This window comes from Orycteropus afer, unplaced genomic scaffold (genome assembly GCF_000298275.1).
Source record: "Orycteropus afer afer isolate SDZICR_OR568_19922 unplaced genomic scaffold, OryAfe1.0 scaffold00829, whole genome shotgun sequence".
Classification (NCBI taxonomy): Eukaryota; Metazoa; Chordata; class Mammalia; order Tubulidentata; family Orycteropodidae; genus Orycteropus; species Orycteropus afer.
The window spans coordinates 56,885-68,308 of NW_006922416.1; the positions used below are offsets into that span (position 1 = coordinate 56,885).

General features: G+C 51.8%; 1 protein-coding gene across 1 annotated transcript; it reads left to right on the forward strand.

Annotated features, from left to right (window-relative positions):
- The first annotated feature begins 301 nt into the window (after positions 1-301).
- DGCR6L (DiGeorge syndrome critical region gene 6 like) lies at positions 302-11,055 on the forward strand. Its single transcript, XM_042783285.1, has 5 exons — positions 302-501; positions 586-746; positions 9,300-9,400; positions 10,462-10,602; positions 10,972-11,055. Exons 1-5 carry the CDS (start codon positions 392-394, stop codon positions 11,053-11,055), a joined length of 597 nt encoding a protein of 198 aa, XP_042639219.1. The 5' UTR covers positions 302-391.
- The last annotated feature ends 369 nt before the right edge of the window (positions 11,056-11,424 follow it).

Below are 11,424 nucleotides of genomic sequence, written 5' to 3' on the forward strand. Positions count from 1 at the left end.
TCCACCCGACTCATAGCGAGTCCTCCTTGGGTTTCCGAGGCAGTATCACTGCGGAAGTAGGATTGCCCAACCTTCCTTCCGAGGAGTGGCTGGTGGGTTTGAACCCCCAGCCTTCTGGTTAGCAGCCAAGTAAGTGCCTTCGGCAGTATGCTACCAGAGCTCCCCAGAAGGCCAGGGACCATGCGGAACTCCCTGGGGCGGGTCCGCGGAGGGGCGAGCGAGCCTCCGGGAGGGCGGGCTGGAGGCGGGGCGGCCTTGTTTTGAATGACGCAAGAGTGGGGCGAGCCTCTGGGGGCTAGGCTACCAGGCCGCCGAACTCGTCGCGCTCCTGAGTGACGTAGAAGGGACGGGACGGGTCGCAGTGGCCCGCGGCGGGCGGGGCGCCGGCGACATGGAGCGGTACCCTGGTACCTTCGAGGAGGCGGCGGACGGAACCCGGCAGCAGGAGCGACACTACCAGCTGTTGTCGGCCCTGCAGAGCCTGGTCAAGGAGCTGCCCAGGTGCGCGACCCGGGGCGGGGTGGGCGGTGGGCGGGCCGAGGCGCCTCGCGGCCGCTCGGTGCTCATCGCCCCCTCTGCCCGTAGCTCCTTCCAGCAGCGCCTGTCGTACACCACGCTCAGCGACCTGGCCCTGGCGCTCCTGGACGGCACCGTGTTCGAAATCGTGCAGGGGCTGCTGGAGATCCAGCACCTCACCGAGAAGAGTCTGTACAACCAGCGCCTGCGGCTGCAGAACGACCACCGAGGTACGCGGGCGGGGCGGCGGGCCACGCCGAGGGCTCCTCGGGGAAGCGGACTCCCGGGGTCAGCCCGCCCGGCTGGCGGCGCCAGGGCGCTGTCGGTCTCCGTGCAGTTCTGCCTTTCTCTGGGCCTAGCTCGCAAGAGGCCCGGGAAACTGACCGGACTCTTGGCGCGGAGTCTTTGATAACGCTTTTTTCATGACACATGAGTCTCGTCAGTTGCCCTCTGAGAACGAGACTGTTCCTGCTCCCCGAAGCTCCCCAGCTCCTCCCAGGCAGCGTGGCCCCAAGGCCTGGGTGCTCGGCCAGCCCAGGGACACACCCGGGTGGTGGCCACCAGCCGATGACAGCCGATGCCCCACAGTGATGAACATGTGTCGAGGACTGTGCGGCAGTCTCTGGGGCCAGATCCCTCTCGGTTGCCCCTGGAATTCCCACGCGTTGTTCCCGGTGGCACACGAGCTTTTCCCGTTTGGGGCACAGTGTCAGCCAAAGCCTCTTGATCTTGAGTTCCACCCGGGACTACCGGGGACTCCTGGGTCCTTCCTGCAACTCCCATACCCCATCAGGTTTCCCACCTTTTTTAAAATTTTCCCCCAGCTTCTTACTACTTAAAAAAAAGAAAAAAAAAAAAGAAAAAAATCAAACGTTTAGAAAGGTTAAAAGAATAATATGAATGCCCGTATACTTCTACCTGGCTTCAAATTAACATTTTGTCCTGTTTATATATTCAGAAGACATCATAATCCTTCATCATATGACCTATCAATCTGCAGCGTTCCTCTAGCCCAGGGTTCTTGACTGTAGAGCTTTTGACAGTTACCGCTGGATAAGTGTGTGTGTGGGGGGGCTGTCCCATGCATCGTAGAATGTTTAGCAGTATTCCTGGGCTCTGCATTAGATGATAGTGGCACGCCTCTCCCCTGCCCCAGTCATAACAACCAAGAATGTCTCTAGAGAACCCTACAGTCAACCCAGTTGAACTGCTGCTCTAAGACAGAAACACTATCCTATGCAACCACAGCGCGTGGATAGACTCCTGAGAAATTTGCCATTCCAGTGTGTCTTCTGATCTTTGAGTCCGGGGTCATGGTTCCTAAGTTATCTCAAATTGTCACTTGAACAGTAAGAGCCAGTCTCGGCTCACACATTGCAGTTGGTTACTGTTCTCTTCTAGAACAGTTCCCCAACATTTATTGTGGCATTTTCCCTGTAGATGGGCCCTCTTCTGGATCTGTGGGATGACTTCCTTCTGGTGTCATTTAATCTGTTTCTCACCCTCTGTGCTTCCTGTAAATGGAGAGGCAGGGCTAGAGGCCTGATTAGATCCAGGTTAGATGTCTGTGGCAAAATTCCTCCTAGTGATGGTGGGCCCCTTCCCCATGGGGGCAGGTGATACTGGTTGGCCTCAGGATTAGTGTTTTCTGCCAGGAACAGATACTGGATTTTGTCAAGTTCTCTTTCTACATCTATTGAGGTGATCATGTGGTTGTTCTGTTAATATGGTGAATTACATTTTTTTTTTTTTTAATTTCTAGGATAAACTGCATTCTTGGATAAATCATAACCTGGCTGTGATATATATTACCCTTTTTATACACTGTGGTGGTTAAGGTTATATGTCAGCTTGGCTGGGCCTGGTTTTGAGTGGCTGGGCAGCTGGATGTAGTTACTCCCCATGATGAGACTGGTAATGAACTCCATGGTAGAATCTACTGTGAGCAACTGTGAGGCTTAGGAACGTGGTCTGCTTGGGACTGTTTCTGGACTTGAACTAGTGGCCTGCCATGTTGCTTGTTATTTTCAAACTGTTCCATTTCACTTGTCGACCTTAGGTTTGTCAGCCTCAGCAGCCAGTGGCTGCTTCAGTTAAGAGATGCCTCCAGCTCCAATGGGCTGGGAACAAGAGGCAGAGCTGAAGACCAAGGTTGAGTGGCCTTCACCCAGCCCCTAGAGCTGGCACTTTGAACTCGGACTTCTAACCTCCAAAACTGTAAGAGAATAAATCCCTATTTGTTAAAGTGACCCACTTGTGGTATTTTCTGTTAGAGCAGCACTAGAGAAGCAAAACATACAAGTTGGACTTAATTCCCTAAAATCTTGAGAATTTTTGCCTCTGTGTTTATGATAGATATTGATGTGTAGTTTTGTCTTCTTGTTCTGTCTTTGTCTGGTTTGGGTATCGAGGTAATGCCGGCCTCAGAATGAGTTGAAAACTCTTCAGTTTACTGGAAGACTTTGTGTACAACCGATACTATTTCTTCGTTAAATGTTTGGGTGGTTGTCTTGTTGAATTTTTTTATTGGAGATATAGTGGTTAAGGCATTTGGCTACTAACCAAAAGGTCAGTGGTTTGAACCATGGAAGAAAGATGAGGCAGTCTGCTTCCACAAAGATATATAGCCTTAGAAACCCAGTGAGGGGTAATCAACTTGATGGCATTGAGTTTGTTTTGGTATAAAATGCATACAGTTCACAAACCTGAAGAACACAGCTGATTATTCTTTTCATTTTTTTTAATTTTAATTTTAATTTTTTTTTGCAGTGTTCCCTCCCCTCCCCTCCCACCCCTGGTAACCAACAAAGAAAGTTTCCTTCCATGTGTAAACCTTTCCTTGACTTTTTACAATAATGAACTAATACATATTTGTCCTTCTGTAATTGACTATTTCACTCAGCATAATGTCCTCCAAGTTCATCCACATGATGCAGTGTTTTGCGGATTCTATGTTATTCTTTAGGGTTGCATAGTATTCCATTGTGTATGTACCATAGTTTGGTTATCCATTCTTCTGTTGATGGGCACATAGATTGTTTCCATCTTTTTGCTGTTGTAAATAGTGCTGCGATAAACATGGGCATGCATATATCTGTTCTTGTCTTGGCTCTCACTTCTTTAGAATATATACCTAGTAATGGGATTACTGGATCAAATGGTATTTCTAATTCCAACTTTTTAAGGAATCGCCATACAGCTTTCCACAGTGGCTGTATCATTTGACAGTCCCAGCAGCAGTGTATGAGAGTTCCAGTCTCTCCTTATCTTCACCAGCATTTGTTATTTTCTGTCTTGTTGAATGTTGCTATTAGTGCTGAGGCAAGATGGTATCTCATTGTTTTGATTTGCATCTCTCTAATGGCTAATGTGGGAGCTCTGGTAGCATAGTGGCTAAGACACTTGCCTGCTAACCAGACAGCTGGCGGTTCAAGCCCACCAGCCACTCCTCGGAAGGAAGGTTGGGCAATCCTACTTCCGTAGTGATACTGCCTCGGAAACCCAAGGAGGGGTCACTATGAGTCGGGTTTGACTCCAGCACATAACAACAACAACAACAAATGGCTAATGTGGAGCTCTGGTAGCATAGTGCCTAAGGGACTTGACTGCTAACCAGAAGGCTGGTGGTTCAAACCCACCAGCAACTCCTCAGAAAGAAGGTTGGGCAATCTACTTCTGTAGTGATACTGCCTTGGAAACCCAAGGAGGGGTCGCTATGACTTGGGGTCGACTCCAGCACATAACAACAACGGCTAATGATCGTGAGCATTTCTTCATGTGTTTGTTGGCCGCCTGAATATCCTCTTTGGTGAAGTCTCTATTCATGTCTTCTGCCTATTATAGAATTGAATTGTTAATCTTTTTGTTGTTGAGGTGTTGGAGTTTTTGATAAATTTTAGAGATAAGTCCCTTGTGAGACATGTGATTGCTAAATATTTTTTCCCAATCTGTAGGTTTTCTTTTTACCCTTTTGTAGAAGTCTTTGGAAGCACATAAAAATTTAATTTTTAGAAGGTCACATTCATCTAGTTTCTCTTCTGCTGTTTGTGCATTTTGGGTATGCTTGACAGTCTATTTATGCCATATATTAGGGCCCCTAAATTTGCCCCTAGTTTTTCCTTGAGGAACTCTCTAGTTTTCGGTTTCACATTTAACTCTTTGATCCCTCTGGAGTTAGTTTTTATGTGTGGTGTGAGGTACAGATCTTGTTTCATTTTTCTGCAAATGGATATCCAGTTTTGCATTTGTTAAAGAGACCATCTCTTCCCCATTTAATGGAGTTCAGCCCTTTGTCAAAAATCAGTTGACCGCAGGCCGATGGATCTGTTTCTGGGTTCTCAATTCTGTTCCACTGGTCTATGTGTCTGTTGTACCAATACCAGGCAGTTTTGACTACTATGGCTGTATAGTAGGTTTTGAGATCCGCCAGTGTGAGACCTCTTTTGTTCTTCCTCTTTAATAGTCCTTTGCTTGTCCAAGGTCTCTTTCCTTTCTATATAAGATTGGTGATTGGTTTTTCCATATCCTTAAAGAATGTTGATGGAATCTGGATTGGGATTCCATTGAATGTATAGATTGCTTTGGGTAGTATTGACATTTTCACAATGTTCAATCTTCCTATCCACAAGCATGGCATGTTCTTCCATTTATGTAGATCTCTTATGGTTTCTTGAAGTAGTATTTTATAGTTTTCTTTGTATAGGTCTTTTGTGTCCCTAGTGAGGTTTATTCCCAAGTTTTTTTTTTTTTTTTGGTAGCTATAACAAATGGTGGCATAGTGCCTAAGGCATTTGACTGCTAACCAGAAGTCTGGTGGTTCAAACCCACCAGCCACTCCCCGGAAGGAAAGTTGGGCAATGTACTTCTGTAGTGATACTGCCTCAGAAACCCAAGGAGGGGTCACTATGAGTTGGACCCGACTCAGTGGCAGTGGTTTTTATTATAAATGGTATTGATTTCCTTATTTCCTTTTTAGCAGTCTCTTTGCTGGTGTAGAGGAATCCAACTGATTTTTGTATGCTGATCTTGTATCCTACCACTCTGCTAAATCTCTCAATTAATTCCAGTAGTTTTTCTTTTTTGCTAGTGTCTTGGATTTTCTATGTATAGGATCAGCAAATTGGGATAGTTTGACTTCTTCCTTATCAATCTGTATGCCTTTGATTTGCTTTCTTGCCTTATTGCCCTGGCTAGGACTTCCACTACAGTGTTGAATAGAAGTGGTGATACTGGGCATCCTTGTCTGGTTCCTGTTCACAGGGGCAACGGTTTCAGTCTCTCTCCATTGAGAATAATGTTGGCTGTTGGTTTTGCATATATGTCCTTTATTATGTTGAGGAACTTCCCTTCTATTCCTGTTTTGCTGAGAGTTTTGATCAGGAATGGGTGTTAGATTTTGTCAGATGCCTTTTCTGCATCGATTGATAGGATCATGTGGTTCTTTTCCTTTGTTTTATTTATGTGATGGATGACGTTGATTGTTTTTCTAATGTTGAACCATCCTTGCATACCTGGTATGAACCCCACTTGGTCATAATGAATTATTTTTTGGGTATGTTGTTGGAGTCTGTTGGCTAGGATTTTTTGTTGAAGATTTTTGCATCTATATTCATGAGGGACATTGGTCTGTAGTTTTCTGATTAGTCTTTTTAATGCTCAAATCGTACCACGTGTGGTCAGGAGAGGACTTTAGGCGGCACTTCCTTACTTGCTGGTACGTGAAGGTGTTGGAAGTAGGTCCTTCTCGCTCTTCCCATGCCTTAATCTTAGAATTGCCCCCTCTCCGTGGAGGCATGGTTCCTCTTAGTGGAGGAGTTCTTGGAAACCCTCTGGACGTGCTCCTTGTCCTTCAGAAAACTTGGGCGGGTTTGGTGCCGCGGCAGTAGGCAGGCGTCCCTTGTCCTCCCAGCTGACTTAGTGGGTGCTGCCTGGCTGACCTCGTTTTTCTCTGCTTCCCTGGTCGCCAGTGACTCCAGCCCCTTCTGCCTCAGGACCAGGGCAGCTCCCGTCTTACCTGTTTGCTTACCCACTAGAAGCTGGGAGCTGGGACTTGACCTGGTAATGGAACAAAGCAGCTTTGAAATGCCCTTGTGTTTATCTGTGTCCTTTCATTTTTCCTTCATACTGTATGCACTGCAGCCACGTAACTGTACAAGTACCGACTGCCCTCAGGTCAGTTCTGACTCACGGCAGCCGCACGGGTGTCAGCGTAGGACCGTGCTGCATAGCGTCGCTATTTAATTATTTATTTAACTTCTTACTGTGATTTGGGGGAAAGTTCACAGAGCAAATTCAGTTTCCATTCAACACTTCATACGCGTTTTGTTGTGTGACATTGATTACACTCCCTGCGATGTAACAGCTCTCTTCCCGATTCCTCCCTGTCCCTGCGGTTACCTTTTCCCTGTGTTCCTTCCTGGGCATGCCTGCCTCCAGAGCTGTGTCCCTGCTGCCTTTCTGATCTCCCGTGGTTGATTGTTCTAAGGAGGGCACTCCTGGTGTAATTGATCATCTCATAGGCCCGACTGTTGTTTGGATGAAAGTTAAGCCATGGGAGTGAGTTCATTTCCAGGCCCAAAGGGTGAGTAGGAGTCACCATCTCAGGGGTTTTCCAGTCTCTGTCACCCCAATAAGCCTGGTCTTTTTTATGATTTTGAGTTTTGTTCCACATTTTCCCTGCATCCATGATCTCCAATTTTGATCCCTTTCTGAGTGGTTGGCAGTGATAGCCAGGCACCGACTAATTCTTCTGGTCCCAGGGCCGTGCAGGCTGAGGTTCCCATGGGCCACTAGCCCCTTGGACTGATTGCGTCCATGCGTCTTTGGTTTACCACAGGGTTTCAAGGGGCTGATTTTTCAGAAGTAGATCAATTGCCAGGCCTTTCTTCCAAGGCACCTCTGGGTGGACTCAGGCTGTTAACCTTTCAGTTAGCAGCTCGGAGTATTAACTGGGAGTCTGTCTCCCATCCCTGTGTATGGAGATGTCTGGAGGTGTGTCTTGGAGTAAAACACATGTAATGTGATAAATGCTGTAGTTGAGGGGTATACAGAGTGCCAAGGAAAAGAAGGTGGCGGCTGTGGGCTCAGCTGGTGCCAGGTGGCTGACACTGAGACCCCACACACCCTCCCAAGAACAGCTGGAGGTTCAGGTTTCTTCCCAGGAGCAGAGTGTTGGCTTTTGTGCTTTCTAACAGCCAGGGACCCTTCTTACCAGAGAGAGTTAGCCATCTGACACTTAGGGGTCTGGAGCTCTGATGCCTGATCGGCCATGTTCTTGTTTTGTGATGGTGGTTTCTTTTCATCCCGTGATACCGTTCTCCTCTGCCCACTCCTGTGAGACGGGACAGTTATGTACAAGTCTGTGTTTGGCATAGTTTAGCAGGGACCATGGGAGCGTTAGGAGCTCTGGTAGCATAGTGCCTAAGGCACTTGACTGCTAACCAGAAGGCTGGCAGTTCAAACCCACCAGCCACTCCTTGGAAGGAAGGTTGGGCAATCTACTTCCATAGTGATACTGCCTCGGAAGCCCAAGGATGGGTCGCTGTGAGTCGGGTCTATGACTCGACGGCACATAACAACAACAACAACATGGGAGCGTTGCCTGGTGAGGCCCTCTCTGAGCAGCACTGACTCCTCCACAGTGAGCCTCTGTTGGTTCATAGGACCCAGGCTTCCCTGGGCTCTCTTGCCTCGAGGTTTTCCTGCCATCATCTTTTATTTTAGTGAATCCCCTAGTCAGCAGGGGTGGGCTCTGTCCCATTTATTTAGGCTGCATCTTCATTTTTTTTCCCTAATATTTACTGTGATTTGGGTGAAAGTTTACAAGGCAAATTCATTTTCCATACAGCAGTTCATAACACATTTTATTTCATGACATTGACTGTAATTCCCCACAGTGCAGCATCTCGCTTCCCACTTCCTCCCCAGTTATGTCTTTCCCGTGTCCTTCCCTCCACGCACTCCTGCTCCCTTAGCTGTCCCCCTGAGCAAACTGCCCTTCTTTTCTCCCATAATTGATTGCTCCAAGGAGTGTATCTGTCTGATGTAAATGTTCACCCCATGTGCCTGTCTGTTGTTTGGCTAGAAACCACAGGAGGTCAGTTCCAGACCTGAAGGGTACCTAGGGCCATAGTCTCAGGGGTCTCACCAGGCTCTGTGAGACCAGCAAACCTGTCTTTTTTTTATTGCATCATCTTCATTTGCGTGATGCCTGTATGACTGTATTCTCAGAGGCTGGTTTTGCCTATGACCGCATGGTCTCCCGTGCTGGATCTCGCCACCCAAGTGTACAAGTCAGGATCTGGTGGGCTTGGTATGCACATACAGTGTGAGGTGGTGGATTCTCCAGCACCCATCCTTGGGCCACCCAGGGACCATGCCCACCCTTCCACTCCTGCCAGGAGAGAGCTGGGAGTGGTGGATTGGGGGGGCTCTGGCCCACCCCCAAAGTGGGTGGTGGGTGCTCTCCACCCTGTTCGGTGACCCCTCTTCTAGATTTTTGCCTGAGGTGGGGGGTCTCTGGGCTCTGTGGGTACTCAGGAATGATGGGACAGGACACGCCCGGAAGTGCTAGCCTGTGGCCATCTGACCCCAGCAGCCTCCGGACCACAGCCTCCCACCCAGTCTGACTCCTCCCACCCCCTTGGTCTTCTGAGCCTGGGTTCTTCCCCCTGCCCCACTGGCCTGGCTGCTCTGAGGTGGGACGCTGGGGCGCGGACGGCTGGGGCGGTCACCGAGGCGTGCGGCGTGCCCCGCCGCCTGCTGAGCGGCCCTCCCGCCCACAGTGCTCAGACAGGCGCTGCGGCAGAAGCACGAGGAGGCCCAGCAGAGCTGCCGGCCCCACCACCTGCCCGTGCTCCAGGTGGCTCAGCAGCGCGAGCTGGAGGTAAGGGGTGCGGCCAGAGCCTGGCCCTTCCGCACGGCACCACGTGGGCTCTGCTGACTGGGCTGGGGGTAGGGACTCAGGGTGTCTGCAGGCCTGGGTGGCTGCGCTGGGCGCGTCTTGGGGCAGGCAGCTGGCGTCCGGTGAGTTCCCGCACGTGGCTCTTCACTGCAGAGCACAGCATTCAGGCCCCCAAGTGGGGCAAGGACACGAGACGCGGGGAGAGAGCGGCCTTTCCCCTCCACTTGCTCCCCGCGACAGTGGCTCCTGGCCGCCCCAGAGCAGGTATTGAGGTGAGGGCATCATGAGGTAGGCCCAGACCTCCTCCATGCCCACATCCCTAGTAGCCTTGGGCGTGCAAGAGCAATACTAGAGTGACAGGAACACCCAGGCAGGGGCCCGTGCACCCCAGCCAACTCCGAGTGCTGACTCTATCTGGTCAGTGCCGGGCCCTAAGGTCACACAGTGGGTCACCCTGGGAAACAGCATGTAACTGACAGGGGTAAGAGGGGAGGTCCCCGAGAGAGTTGTGTGCAAGGTACCAGGGCAGCTAGGGACTAGGGGAAGCCCAGGGGAGGGTCCCAAGCCCTGTCAGTGGCCCAGCCCTAGGCCACCTCGCCAGGAGCCTCCTAAAGTGTAGCAGAGAACGGGGGAGACCTGGCCAGCCACTGCTCAGCCCTCTTTAGTGTGGCCGAGGGAAGAGGAGGAGGCTTGGGGGTAGTAAAGCCACCATGGGTAGTCTTAGGGCTGCTGCTGCCAACGGGGTGAGGCCAGGGGACCGGGGAGGAAGGTGGTCGCCAGCAGCCTGGGTTGGCGGCATTATCAGGTAGGGAGGGGGCCCTGGGTTGGTGGCATTATCAGGTGGGCAGGGGCTGAGCAGGTGAGGCCAGGGGACCGGGGAGGAAGGTGGCCGCCAGCAGCCTGGGTTGGCGGCATTATCAGGTAGGGAGGGGGCCCTGGGTTGGCGGCATTATCAGGTAGGGAGGGGGCCCTGGGTCGGCGGCATTATCAAGTGGGCAGGGGCTGAGCCCGCAGAGCCAGGCTCGGGTGCCCTCGTGCGGCAGGCCGTGGAGCACCGGATCCGGGAGGAGCAGCGCCGGATGGATGAGAAGATCGTCCTGGAGCTGGACCGGAAGGTGGCGGACCAGCAGAGCACGCTGGAGAAGGCGGGTGTCGCCGGCTTCTACGTCACCAGCAACCCACAGGTCAGCGCCCCGGCCTGACCAGACGCTGCTGGTCGGCGAGGGTGCAGGCCCAGGCTTGGGTCGGGGTAAGGGGTGAGGGGATAGAATGAGACTCAGGAAGGGGCGCTGCCTGAAGGAAGGGGAGCCAGCCGGCCACAGGGATGCTCCCACCTCCCTCCGCACATCCCTCTGTACGCCCCGAGCCAGGGCTGAAGCCCAGGGTCCGCCCCTGCAGCCAGAAGTCAGCCCAGTCATCTCGTCTCCTCCTGCCCTCAGGGCCCCAGTACCTCTTTCTGACCCCTTGGGAAAAGGCAGCCTCTGAGGCCTGGGCTGGGACCCAAGGGGCCCAGTGTGACTCGGGCCCTCACAGGGGACTCTCTGCTGGCCCAGGAGCTGGCGTTGCAGATGAACCTGCTGGAACTCATCCGGAAGCTGCAGCAGCAGGGCTGCCAGGCGGGGAAGGCAGGCTTGTGAGCGGCCCCCACGGCCAGCCTGGCCGGGACGGCAGCCTGGCCCACTGTCGCCACGGGCAGCATTGACCCGCGTGGAGCTTATCTTCCTGGCATCTCGTCACCTTCTTCCCAGCTTGTCTGTGTCTGCCATCCACCTTTGCCCAGAATCAAGGGTGGTGGCGTGAAGGGGAAAGAGCCCTGCCTGTTGGCTGTCTGCCCCAGGGCCGAGTGGAGTGTGGGGTTCCAACACCGTCTCAGTCCACTGGGCACTGCCCGACCTTGCCCAGGCACCAAGCTGCCTCTTGCTCTGGCCTTGCCCTCTCCGTTGGCAGCTGTAGCTCTGCATTAGGGAGGTTCTAAGGCCCCAGCCCTGTGTGGCCCGGAGAAATAA

Coding starts and splice junctions, on each gene's coding strand:
- DGCR6L (XM_042783285.1), top strand. CDS start 392: ATGGAGCGGTACCCTGGTACCTTCGAGGAGGCGGCGGACGGAACCCGG. Junction 502..585: donor CTGGTCAAGGAGCTGCCCAG/GTGCGCGACCCG, acceptor CTCTGCCCGTAG/CTCCTTCCAGCAGCGCCTGT. Junction 10,603..10,971: donor ACGTCACCAGCAACCCACAG/GTCAGCGCCCCG, acceptor CTGCTGGCCCAG/GAGCTGGCGTTGCAGATGAA.